Source organism: Syngnathus floridae, chromosome 15 (assembly GCF_059516105.1).
Source record: "Syngnathus floridae isolate MCC-2025c chromosome 15, RoL_Sflo_1.0, whole genome shotgun sequence".
Lineage (NCBI taxonomy): Eukaryota > Metazoa > Chordata > Actinopteri > Syngnathiformes > Syngnathidae > Syngnathus > Syngnathus floridae.
This window is the reverse complement of record NC_142427.1, coordinates 5873657-5898454: the sequence shown is the minus strand read 5'-3', so window position 1 is coordinate 5898454 and position 24798 is coordinate 5873657. Positions and strand designations below refer to the sequence as shown.

The following is a 24798-nucleotide window of genomic DNA, read 5'->3' as shown; positions in this document are numbered from 1 at the left end:
TTAGAGCCACAGTGCCATAAATGTTGATCACTTAGAATTTTATTGTTTCTAATCATCTTTACCATGATAACATGCACAACTCAACAGTGACAATTTTGAATTCAATTATTTTGAAATATAAGATGATTTAATTCTATTTCAGCTAAATTGTGTGTGCAATTCAAATAGTTTTCTTTCAATTCAAATAGTTGCAATTGCTCTGTTTGTCAAATCAAATTACTTGATGAGCTACAGTATATGACCATTTTAAAAGCCCTTGCTGGGGATAATGGAAAGTTGATGGAAACATACATATGCAAGAAAGTTGCTGTTAAGCTATGTTACTTGGACATGTTATAGGTCACACACATAATGATCACAGCATAGATGGATATACAAGACTAAGTAGCAGCACAGAATTGCCATATCAAAGCTCTTCTATTTCGATTTGTACATAAACCTCTAAGTGGTTGTGCAAGCAAAACATATGATATTGTCTTGATACTATGGCATTCAAGACAGTTCATAAAAGTCCATAAACGTTGACATACTTAACTCATTGGGATGAAAATTGACTAATTTAACATTAACACTTGGATGGAAATTGCACTTGGAATTAATTGTTGATTACTTTTACTTGGAAAAAAACTGAAGCTAAATGACTGGCCCTACTACTACTTTGTTACTGGAAGCAGTTGATTTAGCTTGTACAACATGACTAATGGAAGTGACATTATTTTGACAAACATACACGAAAACAAACAGCGTTGTGTTCAATATTGACACTAGCTTGTAAATGAGAGGGATTATTACACCTTTGACTGGTTGCCAATTAGTAACAGTTCCACTTTTAGTCACTCACTATCATCTAAATCTGCTATTTTGATTAGTAGATTACAATAATGCAAGATGTCATTTTAGTTACTGTCAGTTTCTATGGCTCTTTTCCATAAATGCAAAAGTTTATTTTCTAAATGACAGGTCTAGTGTGCGTAAGGGAGGAAACGACATTTGCGCTAATTGATATTAAGTTGAGTTGAGGAGGGAAGCGACATCCCAACAATCTTAGAGTCCGACGTGGGGGTGACGACCCCCTGGATGAGATTTTTGTTGTAGTCCCCGCCCACATTGTCTTCAGAGGTTTTTTTGGGGCATGTGACGCTGCCGGTCAGGTCCATCAGGTCCTGAAGGGCCCGGGTGTTACTTAAGCCACATTGCTCGGTTTCATTCACTGGCGAGAATTCTGGGATGGAAATCAATTCCTCCTTTGAAGATGGGCTGTAAAATAATCAAAAAAATTATCAGGTTTGAATCTCAGGGCGTCGGGTCGATTCAATGATTTCATTTAGAAGGCCAGTGTGGCTCACCTGACATCCATTGACTGCACCTCGTCACGAGACTGTTTCACCTTAAGGGGCTTCAGATGAATGGCAGGTGGTGGTTGAGGTCTTCCTCCTTCATGTCCCGATGCTGAGGATGCCGCTTTCTGTTTGCTTACCTCAGCTTTTACTTGACCTCTCATGGGAACACTTTCTCTCCACTTGACTGCTCCATTCATCTCATTTTGTTTAACTGCCTCATTGTTTGGTTCTTTTGCAAATGGGTCTATAAAATTGATTCTCGGTTGCTTGTTTACATTCACTTGCACTTGTTGGAGAACGTCCACACCTTCCTTGATTAATTCATCTGCAACAATCATTTTTCTGCTGTCCATTCTCTTGTCAGGAACACTGTGAGCGTTGTTTTCAACATGCTTCTGATGGTCCATCTGTCCTGCTGCTGCTTTTTCCCCCTCCCTGTTGCTTGCGACCTGCTCTTTAGACCATATAAAGTCTTCCTGAGCTTTACTTTGAATTGGCTCTACCTCCCCTGTGGAGAATAACAAACATCACAGTGGGCTTCACTTCATCTGATTCAGGTCACGTGGATATGGTTGAGTACGCTACTTTGATTCACCTAGTGCCGGAGGGTGTATGAATGGCAGCACATCAGGCCAAATTCGAGAACACTAGATCCTTGTCTACCTACATTTGTTTCATAGATGAACTAACGCTGGGAGGTGGGATTTTAAAAAGTTGGACTTACTATAGAAACTGAAAACTGATTGAATACTCAGCAGTATAACTGATGTGTCTTTAAAGAGCTGTGTCAGAACTTTGTCGATAATGTCAAGGGCGCATTCATTTTAAGCCAGCTCCCACGGTGCTCCACTCCATTAAATGACATTTTAGGATATATAGGTCAATTGCCCCTCCCTGCAAATTGATTTAAACGGGTGGGAGCTAACATTAGCAAAATGACACAGGTCATGACGTACACGAGAATCAGCCAGTCAATCTTAGCCAAAGCACGCATTTGACAGGGACAGAGAAAGATTGCAAATGCAGAATGGCATTCATTGGAGTCCAAATTATTTTTGGGGTCAAGATTCAACATGCATCATTCACTTATAAATGAAAATGTAAAAACATTGCAGTTGTTTTAATACCTTTTTTTTCTAAGACCATGCATCACCCCATCAGTTGCATGTTCCTGCTAATTAACAAGCAAAAAACAAAAACCTCATTTGAAAAAGTAAATTGCGTTTTAAAACAGCTCGAAACTGCCATGCACGCATCTGCAAGGCGTACAAAACAGGAGACATAAGCAGAAGAAGCAGCAAAAGTTGGCATGGTAACTAAATCAATACTAACCTGGTGGTGATCTGCTCTCAACCTGTTCGTCCTTCAGATTTAATGCAGAAAAATGACCATGAAATCAACATTTGCGGCAAATAGGACGCAAAACCAAAGTACCATCATAGAATTTAATAAATACACAATCAAGAGAAAACAAAAATAAATTAAAATAGAAAAAATTCTGACATCAGCAGGTGTTTGAAGGCAGCAGGGGGACTGTATGAGAGGAAGTCTCGTTCAGTACCTTCACGTCAGCTTCTCCTTTCCTCGTTCTCCTCATGATCTGCTCGATTCTCTGCAAAAAGGTGCCAACGTGTAAATTCAAGTTAAGTGCGGTGAACAAAAATATTTGATAGAACCTTTTTTCTCAGCTGCCTCTCCTCCTCGTCCTGTTGCGACTGTTGTTCTCGGTCTTGACGCTGACGCTGCGCTTCTTCTTCTGCTTGGATTTTAGCCTTTTCTTTCTGAAGGTATTGAGCAAAAAATTGAAGACAGAGCTAGTCACAATGGGCCTACAAACAGATGTTTCTTGAAATACTGTATTTCATTTTTGGCCGCACTAGTATTAAACACGGCATTCTGATTAATGTTGCGTTTGTTAAATAAGAGGCAAATCCACTTGTTTTTGTCCAATACAGGAGGCGGCCATTTTGACACTTGCGGTGGACTGAAATGACTGAGCCCTGAGCAACTGTGATGTCATTTTGCTGTTTAATTCGTGCATTAAGAATTTTGTCTTTAGACTAGTGGGGCTACACCATAATATGGCAAAAAAAAAAAAAAATCCCATTAAATAGCAACAATGCATAGATGTGAGCTATAATGCACATACACTTACATACGTATATATAAATGTATTTTGAAAGCAAGAGCCATCCAATATGATGGAAAACAATTTCTTACCTCTGTGCTGATTAGCTCTTTCTCCTGTTTCTCTTGTGTTGCCTTATAAGAAACTGTGACATTTTCCCCCGACTCCTTGGCCATGTGCTGCCATTGTTCTTGTGCATCTTCTTTGGTCTGCTGCTTTTCATAGAGCCTGACAGCAGGGCACATCATTTGCGCTTATAAATTCAATCCATTTTGCTTTTCATGAAACAATTGTCCCCCACCTGTCGTCACACGCTTGTTCTCGTTTTTTGTCGTCCAGTTCTTTTTGTGCCCGAGCCTGGCGTCGATGCTCTGCTAGCAGCTTGCTAGCCTCCTCTGCGTTGGTTATCCCGTTTGTTGGCTTCCCTGCAGCCGTGCATGGTTATTACATATATATATATATATGTTTGTTAACAATATTATCAGACACCTACCTCTTTTCTTTTCTCTATTTTGAACAACATGCTCAGATTTCTTCTCATAAAGGTCCTCTTTTTTCTCAGGTGCATCACCTTTGACGACTTCAAATGATTTGACTTGGGGGTTATTTTTCCCCGCCCCTTCACCCTTTTGTGCTTTATGATTATTCAAATATCGAGGTTTGTTGGGAGAGTGCTGGTACTCAGGAACATTGCTGGGAGACTGCATGTGTGTCTTAGAAGCCAGCCTGTGGTCATACGTTGGACAAAATTATTTATATAAAATTTAATTTTGCAAAAAAAAAAAAAAACATTAGGCTTTTTATGGCTCACATTTGAACACGAGGAAAAGGATCTCACCTGGAAGTAGTCGGAGATGTCATCTGTCTGGTGATATTAATAGGCGACTCGGATCTTCTCTTTGAATATGGACCACCTGGGGATCCAGTTCTCCTCTCCTTTCGCAGACGTTCTTTCTGAGAGCAACAGAGAGCGAACGTTTCACTTTGTTGTTCTAACAGAGGTGACGAGTGGAGGTCAGCAGGTCTAACCTTGGGGGTGTTGGGAGTGGACTGAGAACCTTCCAGTAGTCCACTTCTGTGGGAATCAGCAGGGCTCCGTGAGCTGTACAAAGGTGATCTGCGAGGGCTGCAGGGCGCTGCGTGACAACAAGTAGGATGCTTGTGAAATCAAACGACAGCAGATGGCTATCAGCGTAGCAGCAAAGAGGGGGTGCCGACTTGACCGGAAAATTGTATGAAGCTTACGGAGTCTTGTTCACAGCCACTTGCAGAAGCTAAGCCATCACTGTGCTAATTAATTAGCATCCGTGTTAAATTTGACTGATTTTACAAGTCTGGCAGGTCAATCCTGTTGTTAAACAGCGGGAGTGGAAAGTGCCAATGCAGCACATGAATGCATTGTACAGTCACTGACACGCCATAACATTCATCACAAGGCTACAAACTGTTTTCTTGCTATCCCACATGTCCTCCGGTTCCATCTGTCACCATCTGTGGAGTGTAATCTCTAAAAAGTGAAGTCATATCTATTTTGATAAGTACATTTATGTAGTGGATCACGTGAAATTAATCTGCTCATCAAAGGTCATTTAGACGGTTTTAGCAAAATGTAGCACACCAGAAATGGCGGTCACAACAATTTTCATGTGGTCTGCTGTGCTTGTAAAGATGCTAATATTTCAGTTGTCACTATTCGAAAGGGGGATTATTTAGTGAAATCCAGCTTTCCAAATTTTAACCAATATTAGAAGAGCAAATAAGAAATATTTTGGTACAATGATTTTTGACCTACTTTCTCATCTAATCTAAGAAACATACAGCACAGGAAAAAACAACATTTGTCTCAATATTACAGTTCTCAACAAACCCAATACAAGAAATGTATTAAACAAAAAACATTTTGCATTATAGCTCTGAGTATATAGATCTGAAAGTATATTTTTTAAATCCAGAATGATTAGTCTTTCAACATTAAAAATGAGCACACACAACATGCAGGCATAACAGTAGTTTGTCTTTGTTCGTGGTGCATTCATGTCCCACCAAAAGGCAAACAAATGCAGGTATAAAATTATAGGGGATATACAAATGGGAGTGGAGGTGGCTGCTGGGGAGAGGTAAACATTACCAGATTCGCTGACAGCAGGAAGAGGGGAGGCAAGGCCATGGGAAAGGGCGGAGGCAGCAGAGAAAGAGAGCGGTGCATTCTCACTGTCACCTAAAGTCACCGGGTGGAGCAGAGCAGAGCATTACGACCATTTTCTTTGAGGCTCATCAGGCCTTTGAGACCAAGATGTAAGTTTAGATACCTGTAAGGACATTTTTAGTACATAACACACTTTAATTTGTAGCCATCTTGGGTTGTGTGCACTCAAACACAGTGGCACAGTTTTGTATGAACAAAATGTTGGCGCCTCACAGAAGCCAGTGCAGAAATGTCACACCATGCTGTCTTCTACTCATGCATTTTTATGTTGACAAGCCAAGCTGTCAGCACTCATTGGGCCAAGAGGAAAGCTCTCACTAAAAAGCATTAGATCCAATACAAGAGCTGTATGAAAAATTATGCCTTTACAAATAATGAGCTTTTTTTTTTTAAAACAACTTTTGGATGTGCTTTGGTAAGATCCCCTGACTCTCTCTGGAGCTGGCAGTCAGTAAAACAATTGGTTTCTATGTTTACATATTTGTGCTCTTGTATTGGCTCGGATTAGATTGTGTGTGTGGCATACAGAAAATAAATGCATATAAGATAGAGTCGGCGGCTGTTTCAAATGACAAAATATTCTCCTGTTTAAGCTTAATGTTACTCCCACAACCTGGAGGTTCTCCCACCTGCTCTGCTCCAACGTTTGTGTCTGTTCTCCAGGGTCAGGCTGCGCTCCAGAGAGCGTTTCATCAGGGCCTCCAACCGCTCCTAAACGCATCATGGGTCAATTTACATGTATTCATGTAGGGTGATCTGGATTCAGCTGACCCTCTCCTCCTCTAGTTGCAGTCTTCGCTTCTCCTCCACCGCAGCTCGGCGCAGTTCCTCCTTGTTCCTCTGCTCCTCCATCCGCTTCCAGCGCTCCTCAACCGTGCGCTCGTACTGCAGCTGAGCTCGACGCTCCTTCTCCCTGATCAGCTGCTCTCGTGCCGCTGAAAGAGATGAAACGCAAACGTTATAGTTCTTAATTAACGTCTTAGTCATATCAGGTCAGCATTCGCACACGATTACTGAGCGAATCGACTGTCGTCATGAGGCTCGAGCTGCAGCGCTATCTGTAAGGAGACCCATTTTTGCAGGCTACTCTATATGCGCAGGTCAACATTCTCTGCTCTGACACAGCTCATCAAGTCAGCGAGCTCAGAGTGAATTTTCTACTGGCAAAGCAATTAGGCAGTGGGGTGGAAAACGTCACAATAGGAAACCTAAAGCCATTTCAGAGAGACTGAAAAATACAGAAAAGGTCCAACGGTGCGACTTTTATGCTTGGAAACAAGAGCTCCCTTACCAAGGCTTCTGTCCCTCTCCTCCCGTCTCTCTTTGGCCAAACGCATCCTGTCGTCTGTCTTCAAAAAACCCTCCACAACTGAAGGGTAGATGTTGAAGGAAATCAATACAGGCTAATTAAAGATGAAAGAATGTGACACTAGAGTGACACTTACTTGGTTTGTTGGCAGGGTTGGTGCTGATGTTTGCAACCAAATGTGAAGGTGATGCATGGCCATTCAAAAGAGGCTTCTTGTCTGTGTTAGTTGCAGCTTTATGTGATCACCAACGTGGAAGGAGAGATGGGACATTTGGTTTTGTCTCAACATTTCCAGTGTTGATTTGGATAACTCACTTGTTTTTTTAGTTCTGCCTGGGGAGCTGTGAATGTTTGTTCCATTTCTCTTGTCAGGAAGTAGCGGGACAGTTGGAGGTGGCATCTTTTCGACTGTAGTGCAGAAACCAAATATGTTGAGGCAAACTCACACAAGACATGAATGCACATTTTTGCTTTTACTGCACAATTTAATTTAACACAGTTGTTGTGGTTGTAGTTTGTCATGGTGTCAAACTACATTGCATCATATTGAGGTTGTAATAATGCAAATAAAAGATCATTTGTTTTAGTTTAGTACAATTTCACACCACTATGACCCATAATAAAAAAATTGGCTTGCAAATAAACTATTTTACCTTTAAGTCTGGCATGGCTATTAACCTGCTCACTATTACAATGCATCCATAAAGGTCTTCCCACAAATGACTCAATACAGCTCTGTGCTACACTGAGTGAGCAATTTTTACTTCTTTTTTTTTTTACTAAGCTATAATAAACTGTCCAATCAATAATTTGGAGAGAACAAAAGAAAACACTGAGCTGGTTGTCTGTTTTGTGGCAAAAATGTGTCTTCTGTGAAGCAATTTTTGAATTTCAAACAAGGCTACAACGGTAGCAGATGTAATAGCTGGATTTTTTTTTATCTTTTCCCTTCTTTATTTTATCAGAAGAATTTTCTAATATAATATTTAGTATTTTGAATAAATAAAAATACAGAGAAATATGTTTTTTATTTTGCCATAATATTGTTTCAGTATCTGTATACTTTACAAGTATCATACCTAAATCCCAATTTTGCTATTGTGACAACACGACTAAGAGCTTTGATTTTAGCCAATTTCTCTGCAATGTGCAGTGAACCTCACTCAGTGTGACATGGAGCTGTTCTCTGCATGGGGATAGTCATTGACATCATTACAGGAAATATGATTATACTGACCTGATGATGTTTCTCTTCTTTCAGGATGTGGAGGGCCTAAAAATGACTTTTACCATCATCATCTTCATCACTAGCGTGGGGAGGATGCTTGTAAAATAATAGTCTAATCTCTAGGGGGCCATGTCAATGCACTCAAGACCCTTTAAAGCTCTTCGACGACACAGTGACGTCATTACAATAACAACGTAAAATAGACGTCGCGCCTTTAAATATCCAACAAGCCTACCCTATCCACATGCACAATTAAAAAACAGGAACAACGATGACGTCAGTTTTAATGAATGTAAATTTTGATATCTTTCCAAGAATATGAAGCATGGCTAGGCTGCATCATCATGAACACATTTGGCTATTGTTTGCATCGAGCACAGCGCGCAGTTAAAACATGACGCTATTCATGAGCCTACTATGGAGCCTAATGAAAACATCATATTAAAGAATAAATAATGATGTAAATATTTACCCGCTGGCACTGTGTCGGTCGGTGCTAGTATGCTGGCCATGGTCGCATATACAAAATAAAAGCCGCAGTGACGCCGCTATGCAGCTCAGGTGTCCGCTTTCAGCAGCAAACCTCCAGAGAATAAAACAACCTCAGCATGAAGCTAAACAGTGCCGATGAAGGTCATGGCGAGGGCTTGGAATGAGGAGTCTGGCGCGGATGATGCTGAGGTAACATTTGCTATCCAGTGAACACAACGGAACCATGCACTGGCTGCATGACGCACTACACAGCCAATGGGGGGAGTGTCTCTTGGAAAGCATTAACAGAACGATTTTTGTATTTACATTGAAATGACATACATCTAAAAAAGAAAGAAAAAAAAGAAAAATGAAATAGATGGCTATATAAATTAAATATAGTAGCTCTGTTATGTTTTGCAAACCTGTATTAAAGTGCAGTACTGGTAAACCACTGTCGTGTTGAAATTTCCCTTAAGGAATGGTCATGAGTATAATACCATCCATCTATTCATTATCCGAATCACTTTATCCTCACAAGACATAAAAATAGATCCTATCCGCATGTCGATAAATCTCAGTAATATTGAGTATTGTAGAGACGGGGATTTATCCCAATAATTAAATTTAAAAAGTGAAACTGCGCATAAATGTGACAATATTTACTACATACAGTTATGTCTTGGGACACTTACATTTGGTGATTTAGACGGCAATGTTACTAAAAACCAGAATGTAACTTTAAGTTAGTCTAGACCTCCATCAAGGGTGAAATACAGCATTAAGACATCTGCAAACAGTTCATAAAATAACTTTGCATTTGGGTTTGTTTATCCTCTTGTCTTGTCTCATACGCACCGCTAGAACGGCGGTGGCAGAAACGCTTCCATGGCAACAGTTTACGCGTAGAAGAAGAAATTAAGCGGAAGTACATCGGCTACCCGAAGGACGTAGCATTGTGGGGTGGTAGCAAACTAACCCAGGAAAGATGCTGTCTGTTTTCTCCAATGTGGTTAGGACTTGTGCTCAAAGAAATGTAAGTCCACTGTTTTTGTATCGCGGAGGCTTACGTACAATAACATTTTGCAACCACCTCCATCCTGGATATGCAGACCCAAAATGAAACTGCGATCTGTTGACCTTGTTAGGCCGAATAGTAGCTCACAGCTGGCTAAATTCTTTTCGTTGACCAATGCTTTCCACATGACAGGCTTCCTGTGTAAACTTGCATACATTGGTCATTTTTAGTATGATTACGTGATTTACGCTTTCACACTGCTACGATAGTTTAATATCAAATGTACATCTAAGTGAATAATGACTCCCCGATACTCTGTTCTGATTCATATTCGCTGCCATTGACAAATGTAATCACACATTGGCACTTAATAGTAGTGGCGACTGATGCATTCAAGGTGGGTCAAAAGTAAACAGACCCTTTTTAAATATAACTTGAGAGAGGGAGTGGTTCATTGCCAACACAAATAAATCCACCCCCTCTGGAAACCCTGATTTGAAATCTTAAAACCTTAATCCTGGCTCCGGATTGTAACCATAAAAATTTAAATCGAAACCCCAAACTTGCCTTAAACCATGCTTTGATGCATTATAGCTTAATCTGTTTGATTATAACATAAAAGAGTGCAACCTCGGAAATTCTCATTTAAAATGATGCAGATTGGAATTAGTGTATGTTTGATTTGAACAGATTTTCTTAAAAACGCATGTTGAACATTGTCTGTTCTCAGGGTGCTGCAGTGGTTGTGTCAGCAAGGACGTACGCCGACTTCACAACTCAGGCTACCTTTGAAATAAAGGTTGGCTTTCAAACAACAGAACTGGTCAAAGCCAATAACATTTTGAGATTATAATTGACCCATTGTTGTTTCTCCGTAGAAATGCGACCTCCATAAACTGGACGAAGGCCCGGCCACTCAGGTAGTGATGACTCGCGATGAGGGTCTGCAGTACTACCGCACCATGCAGACAATGAGACGGATGGAGCTGAAGGCTGATCAGTTGTACAAGCAGAAGATCATCAGAGGCTTCTGTCACTTGTATGATGGCCAGGTAATCGGGAACTTAAACTTTTCCGCCTTGTGTTTTTGTTGTGTTTGTTTTTTTATTTACCACCTCCAGTTTGACTTCAGCTTTGTATTTCGTTTTACAGGAAGCCTGTGCCGTCGGTATTGAGGCAGCGATTAATTTATCGGACCACCTGATCACAGCTTACCGCGCTCACGGCTACACTTTAACAAGGGGAGGCACTGTGAAGGAAATTATGGCAGAGCTCACTGGTGAGTCCCTTGGTCACAAAATATTTTCAACATTGAAATGCTGATGATTCTGTATTTTGGTTATTTTTTTGCATAGGGCGAAGAGGCGGCATTGCAAAGGGCAAGGGAGGTTCTATGCATATGTACTGTAAACATTTCTATGGTGGAAATGGGATTGTTGGAGCACAGGTATGTGTGCCAAATGGGTACTCCGTGGTCAAAAAATATATTTCTTAAGGTTTGAACTTGTGTGTCTGACTTGTCAGGTTCCATTGGGAGCTGGCATAGCTCTGGCCTGCAACTATCTTGGCAATCAACAGTTATGTGTCTGTCTCTATGGTGACGGCGCTGCCAACCAGGTGAGTCGTATTTTCTTTATTATTATTATTATTATTATTATTATTATTATTATACACACACTACAAGACATGGATTTTTTCCTCAAGGAAATTGTGTGCTCCACAGGGTCAAATCTTTGAGACGTACAACATGGCTGCACTTTGGAAGCTGCCCGTCATCTTTATTTGTGAGAATAACAGGTATGGCATGGGCACGTCCGTAGAGCGAGCAGCAGCCAGCACCGACTACTACAAGAGAGGAGACTACATCCCGGGTCTCAGGGTACAACTCTTCCACCACAAATCTATTCACATTATAGATCTCAGAAAGTGATTGAACAACTGCAAATGTCCTTAGACTGTCAGTTGGAGATTGCCCTATTCCTTTTTTGCCCAGCAGGTAGCAGTGTTCCCTTAACAGCTTTGTGGTCATGGACACGTTTTTTTCCCCAGCAACCTTAAATGCATTCATTAAATCTACATTTTTTTAATTACAGGTAGATGGGATGGATATCCTCTGCGTTCGAGAGGCAACTCGGTTTGCTGCCGATATGTGCCGAGCTGGGAAAGTAGGTTAAATGTATTTAATATGATACAGATGTTTCTTTTTTTTGTTGTTCTCACAACTTAGTCACCCTTTTTTTTTTTTCCCAGGGTCCTGTTCTTATGGAACTTCAAACATACCGGTATCATGGTCACAGTATGAGTGATCCTGGTGTCAGGTAATAAAGAGTCTTGATATCACGGGTCACCAGAGGGCTGAACTGATTAAAAAAAAAAACGTTGTAAACGACTGTTGTAGTGTATCTTCACAACAACCCTGCACCAATCTTTGCCTTCACAGCTACCGCACACGCGAGGAGATCCAGGAAGTGCGCAGTAAGAGTGACCCCATCTCCTTGCTGAAGGACCGAATGCTCAGCAACAACATGGCCAGCGTGGAAGAGCTCAAGGTAGCAACTACCACCACTCAGCAAAAAAAGATTTTCACGTCAACTTTTAGCTTTAACGATTGAGTAAACTCACACGTTGTGTGTGTAGGAAATTGACGTCGAGGTGAGGAAAGAAATCGAAGACGCCGCCCAGTTTGCCACAACGGATCCCGAGCCGCCACTGGAAGAACTGTGCAACCACATCTTTCACAACGATGCGCCGCTGGAGGTGCGCGGCACCAACCCATGGACCAAGCTGAAGTCTGTCAGTTAAAGAATTTATTTTTTTCCACCCACTTCACTTCAATGTAAAACAACCCCCGGTGCCCCACAGTGAAAGTCACACTTTAGACCCACAGCCTGAAGTCTCAGCAACTTGCTCAATGTCAACGGTGTGTATTTTGCAGGTCTTACTTAAAATACATTCTACATTCATCACTATTTATTTGGCAATCTTGTTTAGAACGATCAGTAGACAGTCACAAACAAGCAGTAAATCTCCTTTCAAGAGGATTATTCGGGTCATGTGGCATGATGACTTCTACACAAATGATCAGCATCCATTGCCTGTTTTTCAAAAATTATTTTCTTTAAGTGTCACACTCCATACCAGGCAAAGTATACGTCGAGCTTTTGTTTGACTTTTCTCTATAAAGTGGGAGTTAGCCTATTTTGCCAACCAAAAACATTGGGTATGTCTAAACCTGTTTGGATGCAACTTGCTCTGACAATTAAAACTGTTACATTGAGAGGAGGATGAGAGCATCATGTAATAAACTGATCTGGGAAAAAACAAAAAATTGAAATACTGTGTTTTTCTTTTATTACTGCTGCTGTGTTAAATTGAGACCATAATTATGTGATGTTAAGTCAGTTAAAAGAGAACTGCTTGGATAACTGCACGTTAGTAGCAATACATTGAATACTGTATATTACATTGTATAATCTGCCTGAATACATTAAGAGGATTGGTTGAATACTAAAAAAGATAAAAACTCAGGAAAACAGAATTGTGTATCATACTTTTCAGCATTTCCGTGTCTTACTGATTATATACACATTTTATTTAGTCATAATGGTCACTCAACTTGCTACGTACCTTTGGTGCGAGGGTTCGCATAATTCATCCCCAGAAGGGGGCAGTAATGAAGTGGAATGAACGCTAAACTGCCGTAATACGTACAGACGAAGAGCTACTACCTTTGGTGCGAGGTATCGCATAAGTCATCCCCAGAAGGGGGCAGTAATGAGGTAGAATGAACGCTAAACTGCCGTAATACGTACAGACGAAGAGCTACTGCAACTAAGGCAAAAGCTTTCCCAATCACAACACGATCGCACCTTCGCGCCATTGTCTACGTGCACTCATCGGAACTACGTGATGGAGACCTTAGTTCACGTCAACATGCCAAAGGAACTGTTTTGTGTCGCTTTGCTGTTCTTCTTCACATTCTCGTCCGCGCAAGAAAACTCGCAAGTGAAGAACGCTCAGTGTCACAACTACGCGGGAGGACACGTCTATCCTGGGGAGGCTTCCCGTGTGCCCGTTTCAGATCATTCCCTGCACCTCAGCAAGGCCAAAAGTGAGTCAATTAAGATACGTGCGAGCTGTTTGCCTTTTCTCAAATCGTGCATTTGCAACGCTTCATCGCAATGCCACCTTGCTGTTGTCAGGACAACAGAAATGCTAACATGCTGCATCCTTCTTTACTATTACTCAGTTTTTTTTAAGATTATAGTGGTAAATTGCACGTAGACATTAATGCCGGCTATGAAATGCTATGTGCTTTTTTTAGGACACGTCATTCTTAGATGTTATGTTCCTCATGCGTCCCCGCCCCCCGCACGACGGAGCCTGGCAAAGGAACGCAAAGGGGTTGGACTAAACTCGAGCATCTGAAACGTGTCCTTTTTTAAACCCAACTTGCAGGTCATGTCTTCGCGGAAGGGTTGGGCAATACTGATTTAAAAAAAAAAAAAAAAATTCAGGAGACAAATAACAACATCCTCGTATAATTTTTTATAATTACTTTGCCCACACGTAATTAAAGACAACCTGTCTAATCTGGACTTGTTAAAGTGTCTTTAACAAAAAGGTTATTACTATGATCTTTCAGTTTCAAAGCCTGCACCACACTGGGAAGGAACAGCAGTCATCAATGGTGAATTCAAGGAGCTGAAGCTGTCACACTACAGAGGCAAATACCTCGTATTTTTCTTCTATCCCTTGGACTTGTGAGTGATTGCAATCAAATGTCACGTTTTAATTATTTCACGGCTATAGCTGGAAAGCGACATAGCTCTACATTTGTCTTTTTCCCCTCCCCACCAGTACATTTGTCTGCCCAACCGAGATCATTGCCTTCAGTGATCGCGTGCATGAGTTTCAGGCCATCAACACAGAGGTGGTTGCCTGCTCGGTGGACTCCCAGTTCACCCACCTTGCTTGGTAAACCTACATAAAATCATTATACCCACAATAGATTACTGGAATAGAATGATAGCAGTATGGTCTAGCATTCATAAGCCATAGCTCATGCTGTGAAGTTGTTTTATCTTGAGGGAGAATGAAGTACACTATTTGTTTGGTGCTACTGTTCAAGTATAGAGAATAATTGTGCTCCATTTGTCAGGATCAATACTGCCAGAAAGCAGGGAGGACTTGGACCAATGAAAATCCCTCTTTTGTCTGACCTTACACACCAGATTGCCAAAGACTACGGAGTCTACCTGGAGGATCAGGGCCACACGCTGAGGTACGATCGTAAAACCAGTCTCCATGTTTCTACCAGTCACGCTACGCTGCTGTCATATCTCATTTGAAAGATGATGTGTTCAAAGGGGGCTCTTTATCATTGACGACAAAGGCGTCCTGAGGCAGATCACCATGAATGACCTTCCAGTTGGACGATCCGTGGATGAGACGCTTCGGCTGGTTCAAGCGTTCCAGTACACCGACAAACACGGAGAAGGTACTTAGGATTTCACTGAACCTACGAATGGAAAGACAACACGTGGAGCTTTAGTATTGAACATGCAGACATTGAAATTTTAGCTGATCAGGAGATTCTTGCAGATTTTATCATCCAAGCCCTAACTGGAATGAAATTACTTTTTCAGTTTGTCCAGTAGGATGGAAACCAGGCAGTGACACAGTGAGTATGATGAGCATGCACGCTTGGGGTTGTGCCCAAGTTTAAACTTTCTTGGCTCATGCCCCACACCACCATTTTAGAGATTTTTTTTTTCATATAACATACCCACCTGACATGCTTAAAATATTTCAATATCTTAAACCCAAATAATTTACTGTACCCTAATTTGACTTGTTCCTCTCTGCAGATCATTCCCGACCCTTCAGGCAAGCTGAAGTATTTTGATAAACTGAACTGATGGAATTCATTTGAAATTTCAAATAAAATGTGTTTTGGTAAGACTGCTGTTTGGTAAACTCTTTGTAAAACTACAAATCTACACGTGTTACCACTTTTAAACACTAGATGGCGCCCACTAACTGAGTGACGAATGCACAGACATGCATGACTGTACCACACAATTGTCAACAGTTTCACCCGAAGCTTGAAGAACACGTTGTTTTTAAATATCAGAGTACCTGGACGAAACCCATATATGCAAAATTAAAAAAAAAAAAAAAAAATTAATCTTCACACAGCAGCAGGGCTTGAGTAAAGATTCAAACCTGGAACCTCTTGACTGTGGCGGAAATGCTCACCTTGGCCACACCATGGACATATCAACTTATGACAAAACTTTAAAGGCTGAAATTAAAATATTTACTGCATATGACTGCAGTATAAATAGTCGATATAAAAGTCTACACACATCTGTTTAAATCCTATGCTAATAAAAAAAATCTGGCCAATATAAGTCTGAGCAAAAAAAAAAAAAAATCACAAAAAGCCATCAAGAGCATTTGAAAAATATTGTTTTGTATTAATGACAAACAGTGTAAATGGAGTCAAGTGTGTGCTGACTCCCATTAAACATGACTGAATGTGATGGGTTAATCTTGAACATAACCACGCCCAAGTTAGGGGGTAATTCAGACATATCTCAGACACATTAACACAGTTGTTTTTTTTCCCACCAATTTGTACAGTTATGTTGATAGTGGAAGAAAAGATTTTGAATGTTTTAGTCTTTCTTTAATCACAACAACCTGCCATTTGAACTCAAAAGCATTTGAATATCCACTCTAGTATAGTAAGGAGTGTTGTTCATTTAGCAATCAATAAAATATAATGAAATACAACAGATTTTGGGATGTTAAAGATATTTACAATAGCCGTAGCAAACAAAATATTAAAAATAAACCCTTTAACTTTTGTGGAATATATATAGTAGAATCTTGACTGTCAACTGTCAAATGGCTTGGAAATTTTCCAGGTCTGATTAATGTTTACCTTCAGGGACGTTATGGTGTGATATAGTCATCACTCCAAAGATAAAGCTCATCCACAACAGGATGTCACGAGCACCTTGTCCATATATGGACTGTTGTTTTTTTCTATTCCAGAGCCTACATATAGAGCAGGTGGAGTATGCGAAGAAAACACAGCCAAAAGCCATTCAGTCTATGCAGCTTGGTCTAATTCATCGGGGGGGTCAACTCCTGAGGAGCGGATGAAGAAACAAATTTTGCTTATATTCACATTCAGAGGGATAGTGAGCAAAGGCAAAAAGGGGAAAAAAAGAAAATGGCCAACTTCATATTAAGGACGGCCCAACCAAAGGATGTATGTGATATCTTGCGACTCATAAAGGTAAGCTAATTATCGCGCTTGAGAGTGGTGGCAGTTCAAACATTAGCATTTATTCTATTTGTCCTGTAGGAACTTGCAAAATTTGAGGAGATGGAGGAACAGGTCATCCTAACCGAGAAAGGTCATTATCTGAATGTGTTAATATCAGTAATTATATTTAATTCATACAAATGACACAATAAAGTCAGCATTCGTCTTGTAGAGCTACTTGAAGATGGTTTTGGAGATCATCCCTTCTACCACTGCTTGGTGGCTGAGGTGCCAACAGAAAAGAAAACAGCGGAAGGTATGAGCAATAAACTGATTTAATGAGATGGACTGAAATAATATATTTTCGATCATCCACTAGGGTACACTGTAATCGCCTTCGCCATGTACTACTTCACCTACGACCCTTGGATTGGAAAACTGCTGTACCTGGAGGACTTTTATGTCATGCCAGAGTTTCGGGGTAAACATTGTAAATTAAGGGTGTTAATCATGTACAGGATAGATTGCATAATGTGTAAATCCTCACTGTCTGTTTATGACATGTCACGATTTCAATCTTTGGCCAGGGTTTGGCATCGGCTCACAGATTCTGAAGGTCTTGAGTGAGGTAAAGTCAAAGCTACTGTCAACAAATGTCTTCAATATCTTGCGTGGCCTCTTTTTGTCTTCATGTCATATGCTCTCGTCACAGACGGCAGTGAGGACTCGATGCAGCAGCATGCACTTCATTGTAGCAGAAAACAACACCAAATCTATTGAATTCTACAAAAGAAGGGGGGCGGCTGACCTTTCATCCGAGGAAGGCTGGCGCCTGTTTGCCATTGACAAGGAGGAGCTGTTGAAAATGAATACAAAATAAAACAGTTAATCCACCACAGTTTTCTATGAGCAGACTTGATAACTACATGTACCATGTTAGGCCTGCTATTACGTTTATTTTTTTGGAACATCAAAGTAAATGACAAAACAAATACAAATAAGACCAGCAGAGGAAATTGAATCCATTGTATTTAATTGAAAGTTTACATTAAACTGTATTATAAAATTGTCACAGTAATTCAACAAATAAAATGTAAATCTTGTGACGCACTGAGGGTTTCATTCAAACGTGTTCCTAGATTCGATTTCGAGCCACATTTCTGATAGACTGCACTATTACATTGGAGTAATTAAAAAAAAAATATATATATATATATATATACTATTAAAATAAAATATTTGACAAGAATTTCAATTAATGTGTGTTTGTTTTATGTGAAACATCCACTATACTAATTCTAATATTTATCCCAAAGTGAGGTGGACCCAAAATGCATGATTTTATAATATTGTCTGAAAGGAATCACCATTTAGTTGTGTTATTATAAATGTTCGTGTTGTTAGAAAGGCAACAATTGTTGAAAACAGAGGTACAGTGTGCACCTGTTGCCCTTCATGCAATAAATTAGTTATGGTTTAAGTAAATGTGTGCTTCAATTTATACAAGATTAAGACTTTATATCATATTTGAGATTCTTTCGAAGACAGTAGTAATTTCTACTTGCAGTTTGTTTACGATTAGTGTGGGCGTCCTCCAGTGGTACATGACAGAATAACAGCCTTGTTTCGAGGGGGAACACTTGGGTCTGCTAGTAGCAGACACGCCTGACCATTAGGTATCGTGTTGGTATTGTCAGAGAGTTTTTGGCCACAAAATGAGCATGAAAAAGGTTTCTCGCCAGTGTGGGTTCTTGTGTGCGTTTTTAAAATATGAAAGCATGTGGAATGCCTTGGATTCATGAAATAAAATGAGTGAATTATACGGAATGACATTGAACAATGTGGAACCATGTGGAGAAGTATTGAATGATATGGAATTATGTAAAATGATATGAAACGATGACACACACCTTTAGAAATGGAGATCCATGAGATGTGAGTAATTCCCAACATTCTACGACACAAGTAAGGTTAGTAATGTTGGATTTTGGTCCACAATTTGGGAAGCGCGCTATCCGCGTCTCACGGCAAAAGCCATAGCCAATCACCTGTTATCCAATTTACTCCGCATGCTCGTTTTATTTCTTCAGTTTTAGGAAAAGACTAAGACACCAAAACAAAATTTAGACTTACACAGGTTGGTTGAGTTCAATCACAATTCTTGTTAAGAAAGCTCTGTTTTCAGGAAAGCACAATACAGCGCTGGGCCTTTCGTGCGACCATGCTCAAGAGCAGAACGTCTCCATTCAGAAAAGGCAACGTTCAAGGTTCTTTGCTCAGCTTATATTCAGTTGCACATGCCAGTGTGGGCCGAGTTTGATGGTTGATGAGTCAGGGGGTGTGGCAAGTTCGCAGGAGAGTTTGATTCCATGGGAGTGGGTGCTGGTTCGGTGAGAGCTGGTTCCGTGCGGGTGGGTGCTGATTATGGACGATTCGGTGTGTGTGGGGGCTGTTGTTTTGCATCCCGTCTTTTGGCCTTGGCGATCACCTTTGGTCGGGTTCTTGGTTGTTTTCTCCAAGTGTCCTTCCTGTAAACCATTCTTGCACATACATCCACTTCGGCCACTGTCGCACACCGCCCATTCATCATTCTTTCAATTTTGTCATTTTGTACGGAATTATGTGAGCTTTTGGCTGTGACATCATCAATTTATTAATGTTCCCTGACTATGCAAAGTTTGTACTCACCACTTACCATGTTTTTGTTTGTTTGTTCTTTTGATACTCCATGTACTTGCCTACGTCATCATATTCTTAGTTTAATCGTGCTTCCAACCATAGATTTTCTTTGTGAGGCAAAATATTTCCCTCTGTCCAGAACGTTCAGTCGTAATCGAAAACTGGCGTCTAGCATTAGTCAAAACATAAGATATAATCAAGTACTGAACATTTTTAGACGACTTTGGCAGTGTCCGTGATTTGGAAAAATCATCAGGCATGCATTAAACAGTTCCTTAAGGGTCAATAAGCTATTCAGGCAATATATCAGAAAACATTTGTTGTTTCAAAGTGCTCAGAAATACATATCAGATCATAAAGTTATAAAAACCTTTGTCATTACCATCTATCAAAAATGTCTAGTTATGTCTTCTTTATTGATTTGGTGTGGAGGTATACTTATATGCTTAAAATGTTTCTTTTATTGATTTAATATGTCAATACACTTGTCTGCTTATGTATTTTATTCAATGAGTTTTGAGCATATCTGTTTTTGTAGCTAGGCAGGACTTTTTGTATTTCGACCCCATTCCTTCAGTATCTTAAACAGCGTATCAAGGCATTAACCTCAAAGTAATCAAACAGATCAGAGCACAAAAAACGGACCTAATTTTGACAATAAAGGCTTTGGCCGCTAGTGCGTATGAAACCTCACACTTTTTTTTTTTGCACGCAATAATGGTTTGTTTGCTGGGCAACAAAAACATTAAACGTCCCACGGTCCTTCGCTAGGGGGCGTCCGGGACCTCTCTCAAATGACGTCAACATTACGCGCAGGGAGTAAAGCGACGACAAAAAAAACGGAAGCTTTTTAAAGTTGAAGTTAAAGTCCCATTGATCGTCACACCCGCGCTCGGGAATCATCTGGTGATTTTTGCCTTCTATTTGCCTGCATCAAATAAACACGCAACTTATGTGGTGAATCAGTAACATTAGCTACACTACAACTGTAACAACGAAATTGGTAAGTTACGCCTGTGGACCTAAGTTATTGTGTTGGTACCATTATTCCTTATTGGTTGCAGTACAGAAGTGTGGCCCGCTTTCATTAGCATGGTAGCTACCACAGTGCTAACTTTATGATATTTAGCTTGATTATTGGCATTATCGAATGAATTACAACTGTCTGAGCAGCGTCCTCGGCGAATGTTGGATCTCAAATGACCCATCATTACATGCTGGTTCTTGTCTGTACCTAGTTCTTGCCTGTACCGAGAGTAATAATAGACTGTGGAAATACTGCAGAAAGAAAAAGAGCTCAGAAGTGATGGAGAATGTAACTGAAAACGCTGTCTGTTAGTTCTCCTCGCGAGTAAAACAAATACTGGTTGTCTTCTCGTCTTTGTTTTAGTGTGTGAATTAATGTCTGTTCCTGCTTAGACTTCACAGTGGTTGCAGTGTGAAAATGTCTGCAAGGACCACAGCAAAGTACGTGGAGGTAAAGGACTGTAGTCGTCGACAACTGGAAGATCTTTGGCTGCAGCCGTATGTTGTGTTGCGCAGAGCAGGTTAGGACACGTCTATTTTCTATTATGAATCCTCTGCCAGTGTTTCTTTTTAGTAGAATTCTATCAGAATCGACACTTTTGCTAGAAAGAGACACTTCAGTTCAGACATCGGTTGAGTAAAATCTTTTCCCAATCAGCCGTGTGTCACCGAAGTTTCCTTCCCCGAGCCAACCACTTTTCCACCACCAGCTTTTGAAGACCAGCTGACCACTGAAGAAAATACACCACAATAGGCAGATTGAAAAAGATCTTGTATAGGTTTTGCCAGTTTCTCTTCAACTGTAACTTTCATTGTTAATGTGTTTGTCTTATTTTGCAGACATCAATGAAGTTATTCATCCTAAGCAGCAGGAGCCAGATCGCACTCACATTAAAGAGGAAGATGTGGGCAAAGAGGTCCATCACTTCAATGAAAAAATGGAGCAGAAGTTTCTTTGCACCATAAAAGAGAAGGAAGAGCCAGAACAGCCTTGGAATAAAGAGAAGGGAGAAGACTCCTGCGACATTAAAAAGGATGAGAGGGAGGAGGATACCTGCAAGATGCCATTGACTGGTGTTCCTGTGAAGAGTTTAGATGAGGGTCAACATGACGTGAGCAAAGGGGCAGAGCCTCCAAGCTGCAGCTCAAGTCAAGGTGATGGAGACCACTATGGAGGATCACAAGCAGCTCCACCATCAAATAGTGATGACGTGTCGTCACATGTTGCTGCTGCTGCTGCTGCTGCTGCTGATGATGATGATGATGATGATGATGATGATGATGATGATGATGAGTCTCGAAACAACATGAAAATGCACACAAGAAAGAAAAACTTTTCCTGTTCATATTGTGGCCAAATATTCTCTTGGAAGAATCATTTAAAAAGGCACACAAGAATCCACACTGGCGAGAAACCTTTTTCATGCTCAGTTTGTGGCCAAAAATTCACTGACAAGGGAAACTTAAAAATTCATACAAGAATCCACACTGGCGAGAAACCTTTTTCATGCTCAGATTGTGGGCGAAAATTCTCTCAGAGGCCAAATTTAAAAAAGCACACAAGAATCCACACTGGTGAAAAACCTTTTTCGTGCTCAGTCTGTGGCCGTAAATTCTCTGACAAGGGAAGCTTAAACAGACATACAAGAATCCACACTGGTGAGAAACCTTTTTCATGCTCAGTTTGTGGCCAGAAATTCTCTGACAAGGGAAACTTAAAAAAGCACTCTAGAATCCACACTGATGAGAAACCCCTTTCATACTCAGTTTGTGCCCAAAACTTCATAAGAAAGGGAGCCTTAAAAGATCATACAAGAACCCACACTGGTGAGAAACCTTTTTCATGCTCAGTTTGTGGCCGAAAATTCTCTCGAAAGGACCATTTAAAAAGGCACACAAGAATCCACACTGGCGAGAAACCTTCAACTTCAAGAAAGGGAGCCTTAAAAGATCATACAAGAACCCACACTGGTGAGAAACCTTTTTCATGCTCAGTTTGTGGCCGAAAATTCTCTCGAAAGGACCATTTAAAAAGGCACACAACAATTCACACTAGCGAGAAACCTTTTTCATGCTCAGTTTGTGGCCAAAAATTCTCTGACAAGGGAAATTTAAAAAAGCACTCTAGAATCCACACTGACGAGAAACCCCTTTCATGCTCAGTTTGTGCCCAAAACTTCATAAGAAAGGGAGCCTTAAAAGATCATACAAGAACCCACACTGGTGAGAAACCTTTTTCATGCTCAGTTTGTGGCCGAAAATTCTCTCGAAAGGACAATTTAAAAAGGCACACAAGAATCCACACTGGCGAGAAACCTTTTTCATGCTCAGTTTGTGGCCAAAGATTTTCATTAAAGGGAACCTTAAAAAGTCATACAAGAATCCACACTGGCGAGAACCCTGTTGCCAAAGAGTCTCTATTGAGAATTCCGAGTGTGTTGGGGAGATGAGCAATGACCTGAGACGTTTTCACCTTCTATTTGAGCAGACTTCATGAGCTTTTGTATCGATGATAATACAGTGATCCCTCGCTACTTCGCGTTTTGTTTATCGTGGCTCAATACATCGGAGATTTTTTTCCAAATTAAAGAAACAGTTAAAAGTCCAAATAAAACTTCGAAATTAAGGAAACATGTCTAACCTTTAGGACAATGTAGTATTGCTCCAAATGTTCATTTACATTCCTTTAGAAGGCTTTTTTCGTGTGTTAGCATGATCGCGAGTTAGTATCTTTCCGCTAACTTGTTACCCTGCCCAGTACTTCTTGTTGGTGACCGTACTTCGCAGATTTCACTTATCGCGTTTTTTTTTTTTTTTAAACCGAATATCCGCGACAAACGAGGGATTACTGTGGAGTCAACTGGCCTTGGGATGATAATAGTTTTGTAGTTTTCATTATACTTTGTTTATTTTGTTTTTAGTTGTGGATTTTAGCTGTAATTAGTTTTAATTCATATTTAGGGCAATTTGCTTAGTTTCTATTAATGTTTAAGGTTTAGTTTTGTTCAGCTTTTAATGTTTATGTTCAGGTTTTTGCCCCCCATATTTGTCAAATCAGAGGTGAAAAGACACTTCCCCACCAGCCCTGCTCTCTGCAACGGAAAAAGCTAACCAATCAAAGAGGGGCCTCACACAATATCTGAAGCGAAATGAGACAACTACAGGGAAGAATAGAAAGTTGAGCTGCACAATATTTAAACTCTCCTCCAAAAGTGAGGCCAATTCTTTTCATTTTGCAGAGAAAGTAGATGAATCAATTTTTGTAGAAAAGCTGAATGACAAAATAAGAAAGCATGTGGAATGCCTTGTAATCATTAAATAAAATGAGAGTGAATTGTACAGAATGACATTGAACAATGTGAAATCATGTGAAATATCGAATCATATGGAATTGTGTAGATATTAAAAATTGACGAATGATGACACGTGTCATGTGATACACTTTAAAAAATGGAAGTCCATGAGATGTGAGTAATTCCCAACATTTTACGACACAAGTAAGGTGAAAGAATGGGGTCGAAATACAAAAAGTTCTCCCTTGCTACAAAAACAGATATGCTCAAACCTCATTAAATAAAGTACACAAGCAGACAAGTATATTCACATATTAAATTAATAAAAGAAACATTTCAAGCATATAATTATACCTAAACACCAAATCAATAAAGAAGACATAACTAGACATTTTTGATAGGGGATAATGACAAAGGTTTTTATAACTTTATGATCAGATATGTATTTCTGAGCACTTTGAAATAAGAAATGTTTTTTGATATATTGCCTGAATAGCTTAAACTACCCTTAAGGAACTGTTTAATGCATGCCCGAAGATTTTCTAAATCACGGACACTGCCAAAGTCATCTAAAAATGTTCAGTACTTGATTATATCTTATATTTTGACTAATGCTAGACGCCAGTTTTTGATTACTTCTGGACGTTCTGGACAGAGGGAAATATTTTGCCTAACAAAGAAAAGATATGATTGGAAGCATGATTAAACTAAGAATAGGATGACGTATGCAAGTACATGGAGTACCAAAAGAACAAACAAACAAAAACATGGTAAGTGGTGAGTACAAACTTTGCATAGTCAGGGAACATTAATAAATT

The 24798-nt window shown here is 40.1% G+C and overlaps 4 protein-coding genes, 1 long non-coding RNA gene and 1 pseudogene across 8 annotated transcripts; 4 read left to right on the top strand and 2 right to left on the bottom strand.

Annotated features, from left to right (window-relative positions):
* Window positions 1-21: 21 nt before the first annotated feature.
* map7d2a (MAP7 domain containing 2a) lies at window positions 22-8962 on the bottom strand. Of its 2 annotated transcripts, none has more exons than XM_088398287.1 (17): window positions 8684-8962; window positions 7299-7391; window positions 7120-7215; window positions 6966-7043; window positions 6446-6609; window positions 6304-6385; window positions 5597-5686; window positions 4498-4604; window positions 4307-4422; window positions 3962-4194; window positions 3770-3893; window positions 3561-3696; window positions 3017-3121; window positions 2902-2952; window positions 2673-2703; window positions 1347-1848; window positions 22-1257 (listed from the first exon to the last, which is right to left on the bottom strand). In XM_088398287.1, the coding sequence occupies exons 1-17, from the start codon at window positions 8721-8723 to the stop codon at window positions 996-998; spliced, it is 2310 nt and encodes a 769-aa protein (XP_088254413.1). In that variant the 5' UTR covers window positions 8724-8962; the 3' UTR covers window positions 22-995. The 2 variants fall into 2 exon arrangements, with proteins under 2 accessions (XP_088254413.1, XP_088254414.1); XM_088398288.1 differs by lacking the exon at window positions 8684-8962 and adding an exon at window positions 8221-8576.
* Window positions 8963-9560: 598 nt separating this feature from the next.
* Window positions 9561-13034, top strand: pdha1a (pyruvate dehydrogenase E1 subunit alpha 1a). The gene is made up of 11 exons (XM_088398289.1): window positions 9561-9718; window positions 10431-10499; window positions 10579-10752; window positions 10853-10979; window positions 11056-11147; window positions 11225-11317; window positions 11424-11579; window positions 11794-11865; window positions 11951-12018; window positions 12141-12249; window positions 12338-13034. Exons 1-11 carry the CDS (start codon window positions 9671-9673, stop codon window positions 12500-12502), a joined length of 1173 nt encoding a protein of 390 aa, XP_088254415.1. The 5' UTR covers window positions 9561-9670; the 3' UTR covers window positions 12503-13034.
* A 458-nt stretch (window positions 13035-13492) lies between these two features.
* LOC148386076 (peroxiredoxin-4-like) lies at window positions 13493-15662 on the top strand. Of its 2 annotated transcripts, XM_088398291.1 has the most exons (8): window positions 13664-13811; window positions 14025-14104; window positions 14346-14463; window positions 14561-14677; window positions 14862-14984; window positions 15070-15200; window positions 15349-15383; window positions 15571-15662. In XM_088398291.1, the coding sequence occupies exons 2-8, from the start codon at window positions 14041-14043 to the stop codon at window positions 15619-15621; spliced, it is 639 nt and encodes a 212-aa protein (XP_088254417.1). In that variant the 5' UTR covers window positions 13664-13811; window positions 14025-14040; the 3' UTR covers window positions 15622-15662. The 2 variants fall into 2 exon arrangements, with proteins under 2 accessions (XP_088254416.1, XP_088254417.1); XM_088398290.1 differs by lacking the exon at window positions 14025-14104 and having other exon boundaries at window positions 13493-13811.
* A 495-nt stretch (window positions 15663-16157) lies between these two features.
* Window positions 16158-20134, bottom strand: LOC148386074 (uncharacterized). The gene is made up of 2 exons (XR_015863232.1): window positions 19116-20134; window positions 16158-18936 (listed from the first exon to the last, which is right to left on the bottom strand). It is a non-coding gene; the product is annotated as an uncharacterized LOC148386074 (long non-coding RNA).
* Window positions 16777-18088, top strand: LOC148386075 (diamine acetyltransferase 1-like). The gene is made up of 6 exons (XM_088399387.1): window positions 16777-17012; window positions 17082-17133; window positions 17215-17298; window positions 17362-17463; window positions 17570-17610; window positions 17695-18088. The coding sequence occupies exons 1-6, from the start codon at window positions 16947-16949 to the stop codon at window positions 17860-17862; spliced, it is 513 nt and encodes a 170-aa protein (XP_088255513.1). The 5' UTR covers window positions 16777-16946; the 3' UTR covers window positions 17863-18088.
* Window positions 20135-20387: 253 nt separating the features above from the next.
* Window positions 20388-24110, top strand: LOC148386073 (uncharacterized; annotated as a pseudogene). Its single transcript, XR_015863224.1, has 3 exons — window positions 20388-20664; window positions 21081-21208; window positions 21528-24110. The product of XR_015863224.1 is annotated as an uncharacterized LOC148386073 (transcript).
* The last annotated feature ends 688 nt before the right edge of the window (window positions 24111-24798 follow it).